This window comes from Pelophylax lessonae, assembly GCF_965119305.1.
Source record: "Pelophylax lessonae genome assembly, chromosome: 3".
NCBI classification, from domain to species: Eukaryota; Metazoa; Chordata; class Amphibia; order Anura; family Ranidae; genus Pelophylax; species Pelophylax lessonae.
This window is the reverse complement of record NC_138770.1, coordinates 1,638,754-1,664,235: the sequence shown is the minus strand read 5'-3', so window position 1 is coordinate 1,664,235 and position 25,482 is coordinate 1,638,754. Positions and strand designations below refer to the sequence as shown.

Below are 25,482 nucleotides of genomic sequence, written 5' to 3'. Positions count from 1 at the left end.
GATTGCCAGTTCTGTAAGGTCTGAAAAATAAGTGCAGGTGGGAGGGGGGAGACAATCATAGACCCCCCTCTGTCCCTCAGAGTCCAGTGAGCTCTCCAGCCCCCTATTCCCTCAGAGCCCTGAAACCTGACTACCCCCTCAAGGTTCTCAGAGTCCTTCAGATAAATTACCCTTTCAGAGGCCCCTAAAGTCTTCCAGCTTCACTAAACATTCACATCCCCTCAGCTCCTCTCCTTCCCTCAGAGCCCTCAGTATTTTCCTCCCTCTGACACCAATGATGGAACATATTCTTCATGGCAGGCTGGGGAATGTTTTCTTCCTCCTGACCAGCAATGTAAGGGGCTCTATGCTCCATACTCCTGACCCCTGCACTCCATCATTGTGTTGGCTGCATATTGTAATGATTGCCCATTGGCTGCCTGTGTAGTGTAATAATTGCCCTTTGTAGGCCATGTATGGTCAGGATGGTCATTGTCTTCTCTATTTATTGTCAGTGCTGTTTGTTTAGAGGAACATATTACTAGAATTTATCTCCAAAATGAAGAGAATGTTCCGACCCCTAAAGTGGGGAAATGTTCTGCCCCTGAAGGGGTTGATCTAGGATTCCACACTATATATGTGTGTATCATCATCTGCTGGAGATAAAAGACGTCACAGTGACTATGGAGGAAGAGGACGGACATGACGGGGGGGGGGGGGGGGGGTTACTGGGTGTAAATAGAAAATAAAATCTTATTACCTCCTCTGCTGCCACTTCCAGCAATGTCTCCTCTCTACGTCCAACCAACTCACCTCTCACCCAGGAACTTCCTGTCTGTTCCTGACATCACTTCCTGTCTGTAGCTGACATCACTTCCTGTCTGTATTCCATAGAGACTTCCTGTCTGGATAGATGTGAGATCACCACCTTCTGGAGATCAGATGAACTGCAGCCCTGAGAAACGTCTCGCAGTGTGAACACGGCCTTGTGCTGTGTGTATGTACTGTACACTGATCAGCCATAACATTATGACCACTGACAGGTGAAGTGAATAATATAGATTATCTCATTGCAATGGCATCTGGAAGTAGGTTGGGTATATTTGGCAGCAAGTAAACATGTTGTCCCTGAAGTTGTTTTTTAAAGCAAAAAAAATGGGCATTGCAGTTTGTCGTGTATGGGGCTGCAAGGGATTTGGGCGACTGGGTGTGTGTGTGCATCACTTACCTGGGGAAAAGATGGCACCAGGATGCATTATGGGAAGAAGACAACCTGGTGGAGGCAGTGTGATGCTTTGTCTGGTTGAGTCCATGCCTTGATCGCAGCAACAGGGGGACCTACTCAATAATAGAAGGTAGTTCTAATGTTATGGTGGGTGGTTATAATGTTCTGGTGGGTGGTACATGAACACACAACTTAATAGAAAAATAAAATTAAATAAAGGAAAAATAATTCCACCACCATTTTATTCTCAGCAGAGGGAATAGATGCTATTTTCAACCCCCTTCTTTTTTCATATTAGATCTCCTGCAGCCTGTTAGCACCCATTTCCCTTTCTGTGTCTCAGCAGATCTCCTGCAGTTTATTAGCACCCATTTCCCTTTCTATGTCTCAGCAGATCTCCTGCAGCCTATTAGCACCCATTTCCCTATTAGAGAATAAAATGGCGGTAGTTCCAATGTTTTATGTCACACTATATTAGCGCAATGGATTAGGAAACAGAAAATGTCAGTAAAAAACCCAGTGCAGGTAATTTTGGGGCCACAGACACAATCTATCCCCCAATTCATAGATTCCTAGAGAAGAGTTTGTTGTTGAAGTGAAGTTGGGTACAAGTCAATGAAACCCCCGACACTCCCAGCTGAGAACAATGAAGGAGATTACTATTCCAATCCTCCAACCAGATTTCTGGCTGGGAAGGTCTGGGAGTCAATATTTCCCCAGCTGACCAGGAACAATGAAGGAGTTTACTATTCAAATCCTCAGCAACTCGTTTTCCCACTCGCTATTTCCCCAGCTGGCAGAGACAAGACTTCTTATAGAGTGTCAGCTTCTTGCATCGTCCAGCATCGGGAAATGGGGGATAAATACAATGACCCCTCCCCTTATATCCATAAATCCCACCCTCTTATCACCAAAGTAAAAGATGTGACAAATCATCGACGCGTTTCACCTCATCAGTATCCAGTGATCAACCATAAAGTGATATCAAAGTCCATCCAACGTCTCCTTTATACTTCACTAAATTATTATTATTATTATACAGGATTTATATAGCGCCAACAGTTTGTGCAGAGCTTAACAACATGAGGGCAGACAGTACAGTTACAATACAATTCAATACAGGAGGAATCAGAGGGCCCGACTCATTAGAGCTTACAATCTAGAAGGGAGGGTCAAGTGAGACAAAAAGCAATAACTGTGGGGGATGGGCTGATGGAGAAATTGGAAGTACAGTTGTTAGGTGTGGGTAGGATAGGCTTCTCTGAAGAGGAAGGTTTTCAGGGATCGTCTAAAAGCTAATAGAGTAGGAGATAATCGGACAGATTGGGGTAAGGAGTTCCATAGGATTGGAGGGACTCTGGAAAAGTTCTGGAAGAGAGCATGGGAGGAGGTGACGAGGGAGTTAGAGAGCAGGAGGTTGTGAGAGGAAGGAACAGAACGATTAGGTTGGTATTTTGAGACGAGGCTAGTGATGTAGCTGGGGGCTAAATTGTGGATGGCTTTGTAAGATGTTGTTGGTATTTTGAATTGAATTTGTTGGGTGAGCGGAAGCCAGTGGAGGGATTGACAGAGAGGAGTAGTGGACACTGAGTGATTGGTAAGGTGGAGGAGTCTGGCAGCAGCATTCATGATGGATTGAAGGGGGAGGAGCCTATGTAGAGGTAAGCCAATGAGAAGGGAATTGCAGTAGTCGAGGTGAGAGATAACCAAGGAGTGAACTAGGAGCTTTGTCATTGGTTAGGAAGGGGCGCATTTTGGAGATGTTGCAGAGGTTGAGGAGGCAAGATTTGGACAGTGATTGGATGTGGGGCTTGAAGGAGAGTTCAGAGTCCAGGACAACACCTAGGACCTTGGCATGCGGGGATGGGCCTATAGTAATGCCATCGATAGTGACGGAGAAATCAGGGGAAGGGGCACGTGGTGGAGGAAAAATGATAAGTTCGGTTTTGGGTGGATTGAGTTTGAGGAAGTGGTGTGACATCCAGACTGATATATCTGATAGTAAATTAGTGATACGTGAGGAGACAGAGGGAGTGAGCTGAGGGGTGGATAAATAGATTTGGGTGTCATCAGAATAGAGATGTTATTAGAAGCCATGGGAGGCTATCAGCTGACCCAGAGAGGAGGTGTAGATTGTCCAAGAACAGAACCTTGGGGGACCCCAACAAAGAAAGGAAGAGGAGAGGAGAAAGTAGAATTGTAAGTGTAGCACTGCCCCCTTGAGGGCTGCTGATTTTACACACTTTTGGATTCCCCTGGGTCACCCGTAGCAACTACAAGCAGAAATCATAGCACTTTACGTTCTTGGCTTGGTCAATGATCGGTCTAGGGGTTGATGTTTTTATTTTATATTGGGGTGGGAGAAGGGATGAGTGGGATACTCCGACACTTGAACTATTCACAATTCTGAGGACTCCTAACTTGAGGATGTGGCAAGGCCGCTACTTCATCCTGCCACTGGATAAATCTGAGGTAAATGTTCCTTATTGTATTTCTCTTCAGGGCACTCACCTAGAACCCCCTTTTCCTCCAGCTGACACTCGCCGACTGACTACACGACTCCGGAGTTGTCCCCTTCCTGGGCAGACCCATAGGCAAGATCCTCTGTACCTACAATACTACTTTCCAGATTCTCGCACTGCCTCAACTCCTCCAGTCAGCTCTCCTGGACCTCTGGGCTCAGCTCCACACCTCTGGCTAGCCAGGCTGACCGCCTGCGGCCACACTCCAACCGCTTCAGAAGAGGAGGCAGCCGCCACCCTCCTTCTGGGACTTTGTTTCCCGCCAGAAACCTTGTGCACCTGTGCCCCTGGCTTTTTATACCACACCCCACAATGCACCAAGACAGCAGTCGGTGCCAATCCCTGGGGCTGTATCAAAGCCTGTGTTCTCATTGACCAGATTTCAACTATCCAATGTGCCTCTCCATTGGGCAACATTTATCAATAGCACAGCAAGCAAGTATGATATCATATAATCATATACAGGACTTGGGTGCACACTAACAATGAGCATATTTACACGGAGAGGCAAATGAGGTATGACTAATCTCATAAAAAAGGCTTATATGTATTACCTCATTGATGCCTGGGGGAATGGTAGCAGAGAGTTTTTCGATCCAGAGAGTTTCGGCATGTAGGATTCGGTTGTCCCAGTCGCCACCCCTAGGATTGGGGGGATGACTTAGAGTACCTGTGCCCCTGGCTTTTTATACCACACCCCACAATGCACCAAGACAGCAGTCTGTGCCAATCCCTGGGGCTGTATCAAAGCCTGTGTCCTCATTGGCCAGGTTTCCTCCACTGTCCAATGTGCCTCCCCATTGGGCACAGTGGGGACACTCCCTCAGACCATATGAATCACACACCGGGCACACTGAGCAGACCTAACTCATAGATCCTGCTCCCTGTTAAGCAGAAAGCAATATAGATGTCCCTACTGCTCCTCTGATAGGCAGACAGAGCCAAAAACTATACTCACTCTCTAGCACCTACCTAGAAGGGTACTACATAAGTAACGCTAAAGGTGCGGTTGAATAAGTAGGAAGAGGACCAGTGAAGAGTACAGTCACGGAGACCAAAGGCGTGGAGTTTTTTTTTTGAAGAGTAGGGGTGGTCAATCGTATCAAAGGCAGCAGAAAGGTCCAGGAGTAGGAGTACAGAATAGTGTCCATTGGTTTTGGCTGTTAGTAGATCGTTTGTTAGCTTTAGAAGAGCAGTTTATGTGGAGTCAAATAAAGTATGTTACAAAAATGTAACAAAGCGTACACAGTACCAACATCCCAGATAGTCAAATATACTGGAATGGTATGGAGACAATATTTAGGACTTTCACAGTACTACATAGAATGTCTGTCAGACAATGTATATAAAAAATATAAAGTTTATTAAGTACATATTAATTAACACATACAATTTGCGCTCAAATGAAAAATAAAATAAGACAAATTACACAAATATTCAAAAACAGACTATACATATTGAATAGGACTAGAAATGGTTCAAGCAGAAAAATGAGCCAAGTGCTCTACTCCTCCTTTTTGTTGAGAATGGGGTCACCACTGATTGTAAAAAGGACCCAAGCCAATGGAATGGCATTAGCAACAACAACCCAACATGTTTTGCGGGAATACCGCTTCTTCAGGGGCTATACTGGGAGGGTATATATAGGAGAATATTCTGTAAATAGTAGAAACAATGCATAGTCAAACATCAAATAAACATATATGTATATATACACAAAGAGAGAGAATGTATTCATGGTGATTATATCAAACCAGAAATACAAAGAGAGTTGTTACATTGTTTTAGACATAATTATTTTAAATATGAAGAGAATGATGGAATGAGGTAAGTGTATGAATGGAACAAAAGGAGCCAAAGCCCCCCCGAAGAGCTCCACCAGGCACACCGGAATGGGATGGAACGCCTCCCAGGCGAGTATGGGGTGCAATGGAAATTAGATGATGAAAGAGTAGCGCGTCTCAGAGGCTCGCCCATGTAGATCACCACCCAAAAGTAACTTAACAAAAAAAAAAAGAGAAGAACAAAGATGCATACATAATCACATATAAACATATAAAGGAAAAATAATTTAAAACATACCAAAATCCAATGGGCATATTTACACGGAGAGGCAAAGGAGGAATGACTAATCTCATAAAAAAGGCTTATATGTATTAACCTCATTGATGCCTGGGGAATGGTAGCAGAGTATCCGAGTATCTACGGCAGAGACTTTCTGCACGTGGATACTCTAAAACAGTGTTAAAGAATGTCTTTAATAGAGCCAAGGCACGATCTAGAACTTATATTCTCTATGGCAATACTTCTAGATCTCAGTCCAACAGTGTTATTTATTACTTGCTATTCAGCCCACAAATTCACTCTAAGATCACTAATTTCACGCCATTGGCATTTATTAACCGAATAACATACTTTATCAAAGTCCAGAATTAGTGTTCAGACGGGCGGTCTCCCTAAGGGTCTCATTGACTGCCAGTCATTACCAGGATATTTCTGATCATACATTGAAACTCAATGGCACCTATCATTGTGGCTCTTGCTCTAGATGCCCTTGGGTGACCGAAGGCACTGGTATTTGCATAACCAATGATGCTTGGCACCACTCACGCAATCATGCCAACTGCAAAACTTAGGGTGTTATCCATCTCATGTCCCGTAAATGCCAGGCTTTTTAAGTGGGTAAAAGGATCAGAGAGTTCAGCCAACGGATTAGAGACCATATTTATTATTCTGGAAATGGAAAAGTTATCACCCCTGTGACCAGACATATTGGTCTGCATCACAAATTTGATAATACCATGTTTTTTTTTTTGTACTCCAAGTCATCCCCCCCAATCCTAGGGGTGGCGACTGGGACAACCGAATCCTACATGCCGAAACTCTCTGGATCGAAAAACTCTCTATTACCATTCCCCCAGGCATCAATGAGGTAATACATATAAGCCTTTTTTATGAGATTAGTCATACCTCATTTGCCTCTCCGTGTAAATATACCCATTGTTAGTGTGCACCCCAGTCCTGTATATGATTATATGATATCATGCTTGCTTGCTGTGCTATTGATAAATGTTGCCCAATGGGGAGGCACATTGGACAGTTGAAATCCGGTCAATGAGAACACAGGCTTTGATACAGCCCCAGGGATTGGCACAGAATGCTGTCTTGGTGCATTGTGGGGTGTGGTATAAAAAGTCAGAGGGAAAAGGGGCACAAGGTCTTTGGCAAGAAGCAGAGTCCCAGAATGAGGGTGGCGGCTTCCTCCTCTTCTGAAGTGATTGGAGTGTGGCCACAGGTGGTCAGCCTAGTGAGCCAGAGGTGTGGAGCTGAGCCCAGAGGCCCAGGAGAGCTGATTGGAGGAGTTGAGGCACTGCGAGAATCTGGAAAGCAGTATCATGAGTACAGAGGATCTTGCTTAAGGGTCTGCCCAGTAAGACAGCAGAAGACAGCGAGGGCTGATTGAAGAATCAGAAGATAAAATTATAAAGAATAAAATAATAAACCAGTGAAGATAAACCACAAATATATCCCATTCTAGGTTGGTGCACATTATTCTGCTCACACAATCAGTGCAAGTCCAGCTGGTCACTGAGGCATCAAAAGAAACTTGAATGATCAACCATGTTCCAACAAAATACTCCTTTATTAGAATATATCCAGAAGTGACAACATGGCAGGAGAGATGAGACTGTCAACGCGTTTCACACTACAAGCATTTAGTCATAGCAAACCCGCCATACTGCTTTCTCTCTATTTAAACATACAACATCAATTACCATATTAATTAATATTTAAGCTGAACATCATAGACCTGTACAGAATGGAAACATTTGTTTTGTTTCAGATAAATCTGTTTAGTTATTTTATTTCACTTTCTAGAATTTTTTTTATTTCACGCTTTGAGAACGATTGGAATTCTGATCGGTCGAAAATTGGGTTGTTAAGCAGGGGGCTGGGAAGCCGGCCGCCCACATCCTTACCAACCGATGACTCATCAGCTGTCAGCAGGCTTCCCCACTGACAGATGAATGGAAAGAAAAGATTGCCAGCATTGCCCAGCAATAGAAAAATGTTTAAAAAAAAATGGCGTGGGGTCCCCCCAAAATCCATACCAGACCTTTACCTGAGCATGCAGTTCGGCAGGTCAGGAAAGGGGGGACAACAAGTGCCCCCCTCCTAACCCATACCAGGCCACATGCCCTCAACATGGGGGAGGGTGCTTTGGGGCAGCGCTCTTCCAGCCAGCCACCCACAGCCCCTGTGCCAGCCAGCCATCCACCCACCACAGGGTGGCAGACAGCCACCGACTCACCACAGGGTGCCAGACAGCCACCGACCCACCACAGGGTGCCAGACAGCCAGCCACCCACAGGCCCTGTACCAGCCAGCCACAGGCCCTGTACCAGCCAGCCACCCACCTCAGGGTGCCAGCCAGCCACCCACCACAGGGTACCAGCCACCCACCACAGGGTACCAGCCGGCCACCCACCACAGGGTGCCAGCCGGCCACCCACCGCAGGGTACCAGCCAGCCACCCACCACAGGGTACCAGCCAGCCACCCACCACAGGGTACCAGCCAGCCACCGACCACAGGGTGCCAGCCAGCCAGCCATTAAACATTATACAAATATTAACATGTTCAGTACCAGATCTGTGTCAAAAATTGTCTTCATTTTTCAAAACTTATATGTACAAAATATCGGCCGATACCGATATGTCGTGACCAAAATATCGACATCGGCCCTGAAAAAACCTAACCGAAGGGTCTGGTATAGAAAGGGGGAGGGGAGCACGCCGTTTTGTTCTATTGCTGGGCAATGCCGGCATTCTTTTCTTTCCATTCATCTGTCAGTGGGGAAGCCCGCTGACAGCTGATGAGTCATGGTTGGTAAGGATGCGGGCGGCCGGCTTCCCTGCTTGCTGCTTAACAACCACCTATTTCTTCACACAGAATTTGCATCGGTCGATCGTTTTTTTGACTGATCCGAATTCGAATCGTTCCGAAAAGTTGGAATTCCTTAGAAAATGAATAAACTAAACAAATTTTAAACAGATTTTGAACAAAACAACAAAATTCATTACTATTTCATTTGGAGATTTGGATACATCCGAATCTAGGAATAACCAACAATTTGTCGGAATTTTTATTCGCACAGAAACGAATTTCACGTGTCTAACACTTAATGGCCAACCGCTAACAGCTGGGCTCCCAGCCAATGCAAATGGCCGCCAATGGCAGGGCCCACTCTCCAGGCATGGATCCTCTACATACTGTATGTGTGCCATAACACCACCCCGCTGATAGCTGGGGACTCAATGACCAATCGGGACATCCTGGAAGTCTTCTGGATACCAAAGGAAGCTTCTGACATCCCGCACAGCTGCCCAGCACCAGACCCGCCCACCAATACTTCCAATAGGTAGGAAAACCTCATACAAAAATGGTCCAATAAGTGAGGAGGACAAAAAAGGAATGCAGCCATTGGCTTATTATGAACATTTATGGGGGTGGGGTCTTATGGGGGAGGAGCGAGGGCGGGGCTACCCAAACGTATGCTGCCATGGACATCTGTCAGGAAAGCACATTATGGCCACTAGATGGAACTGACCATTATAGGAAATCCCAATTTACCATGACTGGGGGAATGCGGGTCACATTTCATCAACACATTTATAACAACCAGATTTGTAACTGTTTGTGAAATCTTCCCGCACAAAATGTACTCAGCCAATGAAAGGTAAGGACTCCATTTTTATTATTCTCCTGCTATCAATGGCCAACACGGGACAACACTTCATCCATGTCTCTGGTGATCTATGATCTCCTTTATGAAGTGTTTCTTATATGATGAAGATCAGCCATGGAGTATATCTGAGGTGTATATCGGGGTGTGCTTCTTCCCCACATGTCCAGCAACATTCCTATAGAAGACATTTCCCGCACTCAAGGCACTAATACACCTCCAGGGTTGTGTGGGACACCTGATGTACAGGAAGACAGGACTTCAATGAGGAACAATTCCTTCACTCAGGACAGGAATACGGCTTCTCGCCAGTGTGAGACCTCTGATGTCTGGAAAGATTTGACTTCTGTGCAAAACATTTCCCGCACTCAGGACAGGAATAAGGCTTCTCACCAGTGTGAAACCTCTGATGTTTGTAAAGATTGGACTTCTGTGAAAAATATTTCCCGCACTCAGGACAGGAATACGGCTTCTCACCAGTGTGCGATCTCTGATGGTTAGAAAGAGTGAACTTCTGTGAAAAACATTTCCCGCACTCAGGACAGGAATACGGCTTCTCACCAGTGTGCATTCTCTGATGTGTAGAAAGAGTGAACTTACGTGCAAAACATTTCCCACACTCGGGACAGGAATACGGCTTCTCAGCCGTGTGCGAGCTCTGATGTGTGGAAAGATTGGACTTCCCTGAAAAACATTTTCCGCGCTCAGGACAGGAATACGGTTTCTCACCCATGTGCAATCTCTGATGTGTGGAAATATTGGACTTCTGTGCAAAACATTTCCCGCACTCAGGACAGGAATACGGCTTCTCACCAGTGTGAAACCTCTGATGTTTGTAAAGATTGGACTTCTGTGCAAAACATTTCCCGCACTGAGGACGGGAATAAGGCTTCTCACCAGTGTGAAACCTCTGCTGTTTGTAAAGATTGGACTTCTGTGAAAAACATTTCCCGCACTCAGGACAGGAATGCGACTTCTCACCTGTGTGAGATCTCTGATGTGTGTTAAGAGCGGACTTCTGTGTGAAACATTTTCCACAGTCAGGACAGGAATATGGTTTCTCACCAGTGTGAGTCCTTTTATGCACAATAAAATTAGGTTTAGAATGGAAACATTTCCCACACTCAGTACAGGAGAACCTCTTATCTGGTGGAAGGACGGCACCGTCCCTCACAGTCTGAGGTTCCTCAGGATAAGAGGAATATGATGGTCCAGTACTGTCCCTCACAGTCTGAGGTTCCTCGGGATAAGAGGAATACGATGGTCCATCTATACTGTGTGGTGCCGGATGGACATTTGAGGTAGCCGGGTTTTCTCCTGGACTATACTGTGTGATGTCATCATCTTCTACTTTACAGTCCGGAGACAAAGTGAGACAATCCTCTGAGGGTTTCCTCATCTCCCGTCCATGTACTAAAATAGAAATAAAAAGATTACTACAAGACATCAGCAGATTGGTTCCCCTAAACCAGGACTCCGCCCACATCAGGCAGCTTTGTCTCTGAGGATCTTACAATTCCCCCCCCCCCCCCCCCCCAAGGTAACTAGTAAATGGGACCTCTGATCTCCTACCAGTTCATTTCTTTATTCATGAACCTTAGTCAGAGAGTGAGGAAACAACGAGAGCCGAGGTGTCTGGTATACAATCTATAGTGGTTCAAACAGCCCTAACAGTCTGGGCAGAAATCGTTGGAAAGCCACTAGAACAAGGGACGATGTGTGAATTCCCCACTACATTTGCAGTTCTTCCGTGCTTTATCCCTAACCTTGATATAAATCTATGGTTAAGAAGTGGTGTTGATAGTTTGAAAGATTTGTATAGCGACACAGGTATTTATTCATTTGAGTATTTGGCACATCGGTATAGAATACCATCATCAGCATTAATGAGTTATTATCAAATACGTTCGTTTTTACAGAAGAATAATCTTACTTTATATCTCAAATTACCGACTTCTATGTATAAGTTGTATCAAGAACCCATGACTACCTCTAATGGTATTTCAATCATTTACGATATATTGAATAAACATAATACCTATTCTAAATCCACTACCGTTTTGAAATGGGAGAGAGTATTAGGGAAAGCCTTCTCTGAAATAAGCTGGTTGAAAGCCTTTGATGTTACATACATCTCATCAAAATGCATCAACCATTGGGAACTATACCAAAAAATCTTGAATTTTTGGTATTTAACTCCCATTAAACTGTCCAGATTTTACTCTTCAATGTCAGCATTATGTTGGAGAGAATGCGGTGAGCAAGGATCGTTATTTCATATAATTTGGGACTGTAAATCGATTAGAGCATTCTGAAACAGAATATTCTCCCTGGTATCAGAACTGGTGGGAAAAACTATAGTCCCAAACCCTGAAATGGCGATCCTTCACCTAAACATGTACGAGATTCCCCTAGAGTTCCGAGTAGTAATTATACATCTCTTACTAGCGGCAAAACTTTTAATTACTAGAAGATGGAACTCTCAGGATGTACCAACTCCATCCGATGCGGTTGAATTATTAAATCAACAATGTCAGATGGAAAAAATTATGGCTACCTTAAGTGCAACAAAGAAAATGTTTCAAGTTAGATGGAAATCATTGCTAAATAATGTAAGAGGTACAGTAACATTGGAGTAGGGTTAATGTAGCTGGGACAACATAAATATTGTTAAGTAATTTCAGACTTATTTAATTTGCCTACATAAAAATCGATGTTAAGTGAAGAGAGATTTGATATAAACGGTATTCTAAATATGGTAATCCCCTCAGCGGGGATCAAAACTATACTGGAAGGAAGGTCTCTACCCTCTTTTTTATTTTCTTTTTTTCTTTTCCATTGGTAGTATAATGTTATAATTGACAAATTTACTGTAATAATGTTGTCTTTGATTTTGCTACTGGTTTTTGTTCTTTTTTTCTTGCTTATATGTTATTTTGTTATGTGAAAAATTATAATAAAAGAGATATTGAAACATGGAAACAACAAGAACTGTCTTTTATAGGAGTGACAGTGATGAGGGGATTATAGGACGAGTGTCCCCTCCCCCTCTATCACTCATTGCCATCTTCATAACACAAGAAGTCCTGTACTTCCTTATTTACTCCATGATTTAGTCATGAATAACAGCGGGGCTGAGCCCCACCAGAGGTCAGAGAGTGAGGATGGGGGGAGAACAACCAAGATGAAGACTGGACTGATCCTGAAGACCACCATCATTGGGTTACTGACTCCTCCCTCATTATCACTTTCTGTTTAACGTTCCAAAGTTGGAGGATGTTATCACATTATTATCACCATGTAAATGTCTGTCCTCCAATCAGATCATCAGATATAAAATGTGATATAAAATAAATAATAAATTGGTACAATCATGAAGTGTAAAGAATGGTGTATAAATATTCACAGAAACATTCAGCCAATGGCAGCTTACATTCAGAAAGTGTCTTTCACTAAACACAAAAACAAATAAAAAATCTAATAAAATGCAGCGCCAAAAAAAACAAAAATAAATTTCATCGCCCAAATCTGTAGACAATAAGTGGGAAATAATTTCCCTCCTCTCCTCCTTCCTCTTCCTCCACGGTATATATGGGGGATATAAAATATGGGCGGAGTCTGCGCATGAACGTCCCATCTCGGCCATCCCAGGGAAGGGGGATTTTAATGTTGAATAAACCAGATAGACGGAGAGCACTAGAGGGGGTGTTATTTTCTACCCTCCCCCCATATATACCGTGGAGGAAGAGGAAGGAGGAGAGGAGTGAGCGATATCCCTAGAGGGGGAAGGGATCTGTGGGACTCGCTGGTAACACAGGAGTCAGATGGTAAGGTGAGTGGAAGTGACCACCAGCACCTTTCTCATCTGCAATTTCTGCACTCGCACTTTATCATTTATATTGGCCCTGAGTGATGACACGTGTCACATGACACACATTTCTATCCTCTTATTGGACGATCACATTACTATTTATTCATTTCCTGACACTGTTTAATAGATTGAATTATTATTTCCCACTTACTGTCTACAGATTTGGTTGAAGCAATTTATTTTGATTTTTTCATCAGATATAAAATGTCCAGCTGGTAGGAAATGGGTGTAACAAAGAGACTCCATATTATGTGTATATATAGCAGTGGGTGGAGGGGAGAGAGCAGAAGGCTGTAATGTACAACACAGAGTATATAGTGTGGGGGTCAGGAGTATGTAATGTACAACATAGAGTATATAGTGCCGGGGTCAGGACTCATAATATTGGTATTCAGTAATCAGTGGTGGATTACATGTATTTATGTCATATATCTATTTAGTGTTAATGACCCACCTGTGCTGATCTCTGTAGGAGTGTCCTCCTCTATAAATGTCCCTGTTATTCCATCCTCCTCCATAGACTGCTGATCATCCCTCACATACCTCTCTTCTTCTTCTGCTTCAACCTCAAATTCTATATCGATTGGATCTCCACTCTAAACCAAGAAAATTAGAGCGAATATCATCTGAAAGTTATAAGCTTTAATATTGTGATATTATATATAAAAAAAAAAAAAACACATCCTCCCCAGAAGTCCATGTTCTAGTTGCTCCAATCCACCAACCTTGTAACATTGAGGGATGGTGTGACCTTCCTGTGTGGAATCCCGGGAATACAGAGGACGGGGACATCTCTCTGGTGGGTTTCTGTAGCTGGATGACTCCACCATGGTGTCCTGGTACAGATCTTTGAGTTCCTTTAGAAACTCTGACTCCTCCATCACCCCATCCTCATCATCCTCCTCCTTTATCTCTTCTTTAACTTCAACTTTAGAATCTCTCAGATTTCCACTCTGGATATATAATAAAAATGACATCAATGGTAACAATGCAGATAATGTACAGATCCTAATGATACTATCAGTGATTGTTCCTCATCTACCTGATGATGGTGAGGGATGGTGTGATCTTCCTGTGTGGAATCCCGGGAATACAGAGGACGGGGACATCTCTCTGGTGGGTTCCCATTACTGGATCCATCTGTAGGAAACACACACACTGACTGAATACATTGTTTCTATGTGTTTATCAGATGATGGGGGATCTAGGTGGACCCTCCGTACTGCTCTCTCCTTTACAATATAGTCTCCTCTTACCCGGTGATGTGAGGGGCGGCTGATTCTCCATCATGACGTCCTTGTAGAGATCCTTGTGTCCTTCTAAATACTCCCACTCCTACATGGAGAAATAGACAGTGACATCCTGACACCTTATAGGAACCTGACACACACAATGATACAGTCACCATCCAGACACATCCCTTGTCTGTTACTGGATAATGTCCCAGAATTCCCAGCACCTCTCACCTCTCCTGTCAGCAGATGGACCATCATGGTGGTCAGTTCCAGGATCTTCTGCTCTTTGTTCCTCTCAGGTATCGGAGAACGAGGTGGAGGCACCATGGTGGAGCTCTGGGTCCTGCTCCATCCTCCTGAGATTGGCTCTCCAGTAGACTCCTTCACTACAACACAATCCTACAGATCAGGAGAAAGATAAACCGATATCAATCATCTGACATCATCTACATGTCTACAATAAGAACATGGTCTATAGACCAGACTAGATAAGAGTGGTCATGTGACCTCCCAGAATCCTCCTCACCTCTCTGGTCAGGTCTGTGTTTTATTAATAGAGATAAGAGTGATGTCATGTGACCTCCCAGAATCCTCCTCACCTCTCTGGTCAGGTCTGTGTTTTATTGATAGAGATAAGAGTGATGTCATGTGACCTCCCAGAATCCTCCTCACCTCTCTGGTCAGGTCGGTGTTTTATTAATAGAGATAAGAGTGATGTTGTGTGACCTCCCAGAATCCTCCTCACCTCTCCGATCAGCAGGTAGATAATCTCCAGGGTGTGGCTTAATAACCTCTCAGTCATGTGACTCTGATCCTCTTCCATCCTCATTGGTGTGGTCATGTGATCTATGCGGGTTTCTCTGTAGATGGATAATGAAGAATTATCTAGATTGCATTGGTTGGACAATATTAGGATGGGGATATAAGGGGTTATAGGCGGGTTGCCCCCGGTGGGAATTGGAACATGTAGATTGGGTTAATTAGGGGGATCTTTTTATAAAGAGTGGTCACAGGTTCTCTGAGACCATCAAGACCAATGCAAAGCCCAAAGCCCGTGATTGGACAGGAGGAGGGACAGTCCACTGCCAGAGTGTAGGGGAGTAGAGGAGAGTGTCGGTATTGAGGGATCAGAGGGTCAGATAAGTAAACGTGCTTTTACTGGTTCCCTACACCAAAATTACCATGTAACCCTTGAAGTGGGGCTGCCCCCATTATACGAGGGTTAAATGCTCATTTGGGTTTTGGTCATTTTATGTTTCCCCAGAGATGGGCTTTAAACAAAATTACATTTTCACACACGATAAAATCTGTATTTTAAACTTGTAAAAACAAAGCCCCCCCCCCCCCCCCACACACACACAATTATGTCAACCCTTAAAACTGTATGTCCCCATGAAATGGTAACTAAATTCACTACCCAACATGGTGCAAAGACAACGCTATAAAAGCTCCTACAGGTCATTCGTTTACAGAGAACCGGTAATAACGGCCCCAGAATCATTGCTCACTCCAGTGTACAGCCATTAACCCCCTTTGTGACAGCGCAATATAAATGACAGGTCCTCTTTAAGGAGACATTAGGGGTTTATTAGACCTCCAAAGTCACCTATGGACCCCAGTGAAGCTGATGAAGTTCAGATCGGGATCAACTAGCTTCTTCTCTGACCACAGTGACCGGGGAACAATGGTACTAAACCTGGAAGTGATGAAATGATCGTCTCTTCACCATTCATTCACCAGAGAAGAGATCTGAGAACTGATCATCCTCCACTCCATCCACCATGCCGATCCTGGGCCTACAGGAGGGGCAGACACATGGTTAATGTAGTGAGACATGGGGATATTTGTATCTTCAGAGGAAGGGTGTGAAAGGGCAAATTTCAGGAGAACCCGAATCTGAATCTCATCCCTCGTTACAAGAGACTGCTAAGGTGAGAAGATGATTGGTGGGAAAGTTGACAAATCTCCAGAATGAAGAGGATTTTTCAACCCTGAAGGGGTTGATCTAGCTTTCCACACTATATATGTGTGTATCATCATCTGCTGGAGATAAAAGAGGTCACAGTGACTATGGAGGAAGAGGACGGACATAACGGGGGGGGGGGTTTACTGGGTGCAAATAGAAAATAAGATCTTATTACCTCCTCTACTGCCACTTCCAGCGATGTCTCCTCTCTCCTTTGTGCCACATGGAACTTGTGTCTGTAGCTGAAATCACTTCCTGTCTGTACCTGACATCACTTCCTGTCTTCCATAGAGACTTCCTGTCTGGGTAGAAGTGAGATCACCACCTTGTGGAGCTCAGAGGAACTGCAGCCCTGAGAAACGTCTGGTAGTGTGAACACGGACTTGTGCTGTGTGTGTATGTACTGTATATCCTTATAGATGGGTCATCTCCACTCCCACCAAGGGGGAGAGAAATATATTACTGCCTATTACCATCACGCGCTCACCCCCCCCCCCCTTCCCTGGCCATGCTCGGATTAACAGTTTTGTATTTATTTCCTGGCTGACCTCACACAGTTTTTTTTTTGTTTCTTATCTTTAAACACCTACTAGATTCAGAGTCTGGAATGTATATTTGGGGGACTCAAAATTTGGGGGTGTGAAAAAAGTCTTTACCACTTTCCAACCTCCCTATAGTAGTTTTATTGCTACAGGGTGGCCGTGCTGCTCAGAACCACATATATAAACGTGATTCTGAACTTCTAGGTAGTGTGCACAAGTGCACGCTGCCAGCGGCTCACTACCACTGTGATTCTACACAGCAGGTCCCGCAGACGTGATGTCCACCTGCACCCGTTGATCGTTCGGTGCACAGGCAGAATGGCAATCCGTCTATGTAAACTAGGCAGATTGCCGTTCTGTCAGTAGGGAAAGCATGGATCCTGTGTTCCTGCAAAGCCATGCCTTCCACTAGTAAAAGCACCTCCCCCAATACAAAAACACTGGCTAGGCACACATTTAACCCTTTGATCGCCCCTTCTCAGTCAGTGTCATTAGTACAGTGACAGTGCATATTTTTAGCACAGATCACTGTATTGGTGTCACTGGTTCCCACAAAGTGTCAGTTGGTGTCTGATTTGTCCGACACTATAAGTCACCGATCGCCGCTATTACTAGTAAAAAAATAAAAATTCCATAAATATATCCCATAGTTTATAGACAAGAAATTTTTTGCATAAACCAATTAAAATAAGTTTATTGAGATTTATTTTAAACAAAAACATGTAGCAGAATACATATTAGCATAAATTGATTAATAAATTATTTTTTTTTACATTTTTATTGGATGTTTTATAGCAGAAAGTAAAAAATATTGTTTTGTTAGAAATTTTTTGTTTATAGCGCAAAAATGAAAAACCGGAGAGGTGATCAAATACCCCCAAAAGAAATCTCTATTTGTGGGGGAAAAAAGGACATTGACTTTATTTGGGTACAGCGTCGCACGACCGCGCGATTGACAGTTAACAATTTCAGCCCCAGAAGATTTACCCCCCCCCCTTCATGAGCAGGCCATTTTTTGCATTACTTTAATTGAAAAATTTTCGGTCGTGCGATGCTGTACCCAAATAAAATCGATGTCCTTTTTTTCCTACAAATAGATCTTTCTTTTGGGGGTTATTTGATCACCTCTGCGTTTTTTTTTATTTTTTGCGCTATAATCAAAAAATGACCGACAATTTTAAAAAGAAAAACAATATTTTTTACTTTAAATGAGGGCGGCACCTGTAAAAACAATCAAGCGGCTGAACAGCCCATATGATTGTTTCTATGGTGCAGGGAATCACCGGCAGAAAAAGAAGATATGTGAATGATGCCTGTAGCTCCACCCATCATCCAGATATCTTCACTCAAAGTCCATGACGTCATATGAGGTAGTTTGGGCGGGAAGTGGTTTAATACAGGAGAATAATGTCCGCGCCCCCCCCTAAGCATCCACTTATTTGTAGAGACATAAACCATTTGGAGTGCCAGAATCCCAATCTTCTTCTCATTGGTATAATGTCAAGGATTTTGAAGAAAGAGGAAATTAGCTTTTCAACGTTAGCAAGCATGTTGTGTGAAGGTCCTTCTTCATTATAATGACAATGTGGGGGAGAGAAATCCTCTGCACCTCCCTCCAGTACGGCATCCATATCCTCACCATTCCCTCCTGTCTCTGCGTCATAAACTAGTGACGATAACCCGCAAATATATCCCATTCTAGGTTGGTGCACATTATTCTGCTCACACAATGAGTGCAAGTCCAGCTGGTCACTGAGGCATCAAAAGAAACTTGAATGGACAATCATGCTCCAGCAAAATACTCCTTTATTAGAATATATCCAGAAGTGACAACATGGCAGGAGAGATGAGACTGTCAACGCGTTTCACACTACAAGCATTTAGTCATAGCAAACCCGATATACTGCTTTCTCTCTATTTAGACATACAACATCAATTACCATATTAATTAATATTTAAGCTGAACATCATAGACAAGTGCAGAATGGAAACATTTGTTTTGTTTCAGATAAATCGGTTTAGTTATTTATTTCGCTTTCTAGAATTAGTTTCATTTCACGCTTTCAGGGCAATTCCAATCGGTCGAAAATGTATCAAGCATTGTTGCTGGAGCAAAGGATTCCTCCTGGCACAGTCAGAGGCTTAAAGGTGACTGAATGTTCAAGCATGGCCTGAAGTGCTTGTCCGGAAGGTCCAAATGCTGTACCCTCCTATCAGAAGAGGAGCAACCAGGTCCCCATAAGATATGTATGGGTGGCACAATCTGAAAAAGACCGGTAAGCCACCTCTCCCCCAGAAGTGGAGCTCTTTCCTGCCTTTTTGGATACGAGGATTCTCCTTCTCTCTTCAATTCTTTCTGGACTTCAAGTCAGAACTGCAGGAGCAAACCTCTTTGGAGTTATTTGGAGTTAGACACTGACTCTAGAACTGCAGTTTTCTTTCATTCGGCAGACATTTACTCGAAAGAAGGAGGCCGGACTAAATGTAGCTCATTGCTATCAAATGAAGCTAGCCCTTAAAGGATACAGTTTAAACTCTTGCAATGCAGACAAGATTGTCCCACTCATAGAATTATTCTTTTGGACAGAATCAATATACTTCATCCCAACTTCCATTGCATTGGAAGAGAGGCAAAGGTTAAGGCAGGCACACAGGCTACAACTGCAGATATACACCTTAGGGACAAGTCCAACACAAAGTTACCACCAGAAGACCCTAAATCCCCCAAGGACCAACCTAATCATTATTATTGAGTATACCCCTGAAGGACACAGCATCCCCCAATGGCAACCATGCATATGGCTAAGCTCATGAAGTCAACCAAATAGGTGACTCACTATACTGGAAGACCTCTTCCTCTTCACAAGTGCCTAATCCGACATCCTGCAGTGCAGGTAGAGGTGTTCTGGTTGGGGTTTGAACTGAGCAACCCGGTGCTGCAAGGTGATGACCACTAAGACATTCCACTGCTCTGTCCTTCTGTTCAATTTGCACCACGTTTCTAGCACGGGCTTCTAGCTTAAACATCATAGGGAAAAAAGGCAATGCACTGCTTTGGAAGTGCGAAAAAAAATTGTATTGCAGGTAACTCTGCAGGAAGGGAGGTACAAAAACCTGCTTATAGATCATCCTCATCTTCCTATTAGGAATTGTTTGAAGAGGGTTAAATTGGTCAGTTGACTGATCCTGCAAGGGAAAAGCTTGACATTGTCAGAGTTGAGACTCCTTGCACAGGGAGAGATGTAACAGACTCCTTTAGAGTGTCTTGACTACCTGTGGCTACCTGTTGGTAGGGGTCATCTTCCTCCCTGGATGCCTGAACAAAGCAGGAAATTTATACAGGGTTTTGCCTGTCAAGCACCAAAGGCCCAGTCTACGGTGTGCATAATACATGGAGATCTGGAGAGGCTTAATAGAAAGTGTCCATTAGTCAGCTTCCCATACACCAGCGTTATGAGGCCTGCAGAAGGGCTGACAATCCAGGAACAGTATCAGTAAGGAAGACGCTGCCCCCTCCAGCTATAACCTGCATAGAGCAGCCACAGCATAGAGGGATTAGGCTGCAGCGGCACAAGGACCTGTCACAGTAAGAAATAAATCCATGATAAACAGACATGGTGCAAGGGAGAACTCCATATTGTGTGGGAAAAAGAAATATATTACCTATATTAAAATGCTAAAGAACACGTAGTACGTCATTTCCGGCTGCAACCTCTTCCGGCTTCCGGCTTCCGGTTACACGGGTGGAACGCACGGCCATTCGTTTGGCGTCCCGTGGGTTTGCTAAAGGCGGATTGATTCTTTTTGTTTTGTAAGTGTATCTTTTTATTGCGTGGAAAATAAACCTTTTAGAATATACTGCACGATGATGGCCCTTTTCTTTTCATGACATTGGGGAGCATCACCTGGATATTTATCTGGATATAGAGGCACAGGAGATCTACAGCTTATATCTGTTGGTGATCCATAAGAGGCGGTTACCTTATACAACCAGTTTTTAAGGCGATATTACTCTCTGCTTCTGGTGAGTGTGGGACCGAGAGGGGAGCACTAACTCACAAGGACTGAGCACCGGCACTTTATTCATATACCTTGAGCACGGAGCACTTTTAGTAGCACAAGAGACTTGCACTTTATTTAGTTTGGAAGAGATTTATTGTTATGAACTTTATATTTAAAACTACTTTTGATATATGATATGTCACACATATGAGTTTATTGATAATATTTATGCTGTTATATTTACTATATTTATATACACAGTTGCACAGTTATTCGCACGAGCACTTTATGATGTTATTTATTTATTAGCACAACTGATATTTATGTTTATGGTTTCGGTTTAAGCAGCGCAGGTACTCAGTTTTTTAGCATTGTTTGAAAGGTATCACCTTCTCTACCTAGCAGCAGCTTATGTATTTAATTTATTAATTTATTACTTAGTTATTAATTTATTTATATTCACCGAACCGAGGTTTCCTAAGCGCAAGCCCCTCACACTCTATATTACCTATATAATTGCTACTCAAGCTATGTAGTAATTTAGAAAAAAAAAAATTTGCAATTCAAACTACGGCTGCTAAAGTCTCCTAAGCTGTCAAAAAAGACAGTGTAACAGTTGTTTGTTTGCTGGTTGAGAGAAACCTGTAAGGGGTTCATTACTGCTAAAGGAATACTGACACTGCAGCTTCTCACATCAGAGCACCATCCCAGCAGGTGAATAATCAAACAGACCCTGCCATACAGATGTAGAGCCCTCCTAGGTAGGTGCTAGAATGAGTGGATATAGTTTTTGGTTTCTCTGCCTAACAGGGACACAGCTCATGCTGTCTTGATGTTTCACACTGATCCAATAGCCATGGAGTATATTGGACGGTGGGTGGAGTCCTGGCAGATGACAGCATGGATGTCTGTACCAATGATGTTGAAGTATTTTTCTAATTTGTGTATGTTGTCTAGTATAAGATGTTATTAAACCGACTATTTCTGTTTTTGGTTGTTTCAGGCCTCGGAACATAACTTCCTCTCTTTTGTACTTATAAGTCCTATTATAAGCTTTTCGCAGTGTAGTCCGCGAATAGCCTCTAATAAGCAATCTCTTTCGAAGGGAGTCCGCCTCCCGTTTAAAATCTTCGTCGTTCAAACAGATTCAATGCAATCTAAGATACTGGGAGTAGGGTATACTATGTACCGGGGGCTTGGATGAAAACTATTGGCATGTAAAACCGTGTTGCAGGCTGTCGGTTTTCTATAAAGTGTAGTTTTTATCCCGCCTTCTTCTTGTATAAGAATTTGTATGTCTAAGATCACACTTCTACACATATACAGTATCTCACAAAAGTAAGTACACCCTCACATTTTTTTAAATATTTTATTCTATCTTTTCATGTGACAACACTGAAGAAATGACACTTTGCTACAATGTAAAGTAGTGAGTGTACAGCTTGTATAACAGTGTAAATTTGCTGTCCCCTCAAAATAACTCAACACACAGCCATTAATGTCTAAACTGCAGGCAACAAAAGTGAATACGCCCCTAAGTTAAAGTGTCCAAAGTGTAAATATTTTGTGTGGCCACCATTATTTTCCCCTCTTGGGCATGGAGTTCATTAGAGCTTCACAGGTTGCCACAGGAGTCCTCTTCCACTCCTCCATGATGACGTCACAGAGCTGGTGCATGTTAGAGACCTTGCACTCCTCCACCTTCCGTTTGAGGATGCCCCACAGATGCCCAATAGGGTTTAGGTGTGGAGACATGCCTGCCCAGTTTATCACCTTCATCCTCAGCTTCTCTAGCAAGGCAGTGGTCATCTTGGAGGTGTGTTTGGGGTCGTTATCATGTTGGAATACCGCTCTATGGCCCAGTCTCGGAAGGGAGGGGATCATACTCTGCTTCAGTATGTCACAGTACATGTTGGCATTCATGGTTCCCTCAAAAAACTGTAGCTCCCCAGTGCCGGCAGCACTAATGCAGCACCAGACCATGACACTCCCACCACCATGCTTGACTGTAGGTAAGACACACTTATCTTTGTACTCCTCACCTGGTTGCCGCCACACTCTTGACACCATCTGAACCAAATACGTTTATCTTGGTCTCATCAGACCACAGGACACCGTTCCAGTAATCCATGTCCTTAGTTGTTTTCAGCAAACTGTTTGCGCACTTTCTTGTGCATCATAGAAGAGGTTTCCTTCTGGGATGACAGCCATGCAGACCAATTTGATGCAGTGTGCGGTGTATGGTCTGAGCACTGACAGGCTGACCCCCCACCCCTTCAAACTCTGCAGAAATGCTTGGCAGCACTCATACGTCTATTTTCCAAAGACAACCTCTGGATATGACGCTTAGCACGTGCAATAAACTTCTTTGGTCGATCAACACGAGGCCTGTTCTGAGTGGAACCTGTCCTGTTAAACCGCTGTATGGTCCGGTCCGGGCCACCGTGCTGCAGCTCAGTTTCAGGGTCTTGGCAATCTTCTTATAGCCTAGGCCATCTTTATGTAAAGCAACAATTATTTTCTTCAAATCCTCAGAGAGTTCTTTGCCATGAGGTGCCATGTGGAACTTTCAGTGACCAGTATGAGAGAGTGAGAGCAATAACACCAAATTTACCACACCTGCTCCCCATTCACACCTGAGACCTTGTAACACTAACGAGTCACATGACACCGGGGAGAGAAAATAGCTAATTGGGCCTAATTTGGACATTTTCACTTAGGGGTGTACTCACTTTTGTTGGCAGCGGTTTAGACATTAATGGCTGTGTGTTGAGTTATTTTGAGGGGACAGCAAATTTACACTGTTATACAAGCTGTACACTCACTACTTTACATTGTAGCAAAGTGTCATTTCTTCAGTGTTGTCACATGAAAAGATAGAATAAATTATTTACAGAAATGTGAGGGGTGTACTTACTTTTGTGAGATACTGTATATTTTATCTTGTACCTAGGATCATCAGGACAGATACCTATATATGCACAACACATTTTGGATGGATTTTTCTCCCCTGTGTCTGCCTCATGTCGGGTTAATTTGTTGGGGGTTGGAAGGAAGGCCATGTGCTAGTAAGTCATGTTTGTATTTATTAAGCTGTACATAAATACAGATTATGTCCTAGGTTTATGAAACACTAATATCGAGTCTGAAAATTTTAAGAGAAAACTGTCTGTACATCTTCATAGTCCTGAAGAAGCCTTGTGTGAAACGCGTTGACCAGTGAACAGAGGAAGATAGAGGAATATGATCCGAAGCAAACACAGTGACGTGCCTCCATCCCTAATGGTTAATGCAAACAGAAAACAGAGGTCGTGGGACTTTAAATGAGGCAGGTCACAAACTAAAATATACAAAAATAGAATCTGAACGTAGTCATTTATTATACATACAGTAATTGATACAAATGTTGACATCAGTAACAAATATGATGCAGACATGTATATAAAAAAAAGCTGAGACAAAAAAATCCATATAGTAAGGAGATTGTTATAATAGTAATAAGATATATTCAGTAATAAAGTACATGGCCGTCACTAAATGTTCCATCTAAGTGAAGAGAGGAAATATCTATACCTACACGAACCTTATAATATATACCAACTTATCCTTATATATGTATGATGTACATGAGTGAAATTAGTAGGAGACATTGATCTCCTGTGTACGAGCTGAGCTCAGTTTGGGGCCAGTTTCCTCATTTTATTGAGATCTGGTTTTAGATAAATCAATAAATGTTATTTTAGGATAAATCCATGTAGTTGTTATCTGTCTCATGCTGTGCCCTTAAAGTCCACACATATGACAGTGGTTCCTTGTGAACATCTGTAGGTTCCCATTTCTCTGAACAGATAGGATGTTGGGACTCTCAAGATAGCTCTGGTTTTTCTTCTCCTATCCAAGTTCTCCAAATAAAACATAAAAACACATCCCCTAGGTCATTGGAGACAACGAGCGGAAGAGTGTGCACCTGGCTGTGTGAAAATACCCTGTATCTGGCTGTGGAGTAATCAGTGGGAGGCCCGGGCAAACCAATATCCAAGCGGCTCCTGCGGGGGTACCGCTACACAGAAGGTAACCTTGCTTCAACAAACAGAAGACAAAGGTAGGCAACTGCATCAAACTTTGATAAGAGGCTGCAATGCACATCGATCACCCAGAGAGCAGAGTCCTCTCCATATGTTTTCCTTTTGGTTACTCCCTAGCAGCCCGCATGGCGTCTGCTCCCTTCTGCTGACCTCAAGCCAAACATACTCACGTGTCCCGGACCTCTTCCACAGGGCAATCGATGCATCCGCAGGGCGACTCAGATCCCAGAGGCAGGAACACAACTGCTATATCTGGGTTGGGCACGATTAGGAGAAAATTGTGTGTGTTTATATTACTTTTTGACATTTT

The 25,482-nt window shown here is 43.4% G+C and overlaps 3 protein-coding genes across 3 annotated transcripts in view; 1 reads left to right on the top strand and 2 right to left on the bottom strand.

Moving 5' to 3' along the window:
• Positions 1-25,482, top strand: part of LOC309549119 (uncharacterized protein) — a 2,919,967-nt gene that overhangs the window by 1,743,754 nt on the left and 1,150,731 nt on the right. The gene's annotated exons all lie outside the window — the stretch shown is intronic.
• The window catches only part of LOC309549117 (uncharacterized protein), a 4,285,597-nt gene that overhangs the window by 3,220,045 nt on the left and 1,040,070 nt on the right, over positions 1-25,482 (bottom strand).
• LOC309548653 (uncharacterized protein) overlaps positions 9,617-25,482 on the bottom strand; it is a gene marked incomplete at its 5' end in the record, with an annotated part of 57,492 nt that continues 41,626 nt past the window's right edge. The window contains one exon of the mRNA XM_082248621.1: positions 9,617-10,594. Coding sequence (XP_082104747.1) covers positions 9,752-10,594 — 843 coding nt within the window. The 3' untranslated portion in view covers positions 9,617-9,751. The remainder of the gene's footprint in view (positions 10,595-25,482) is intronic.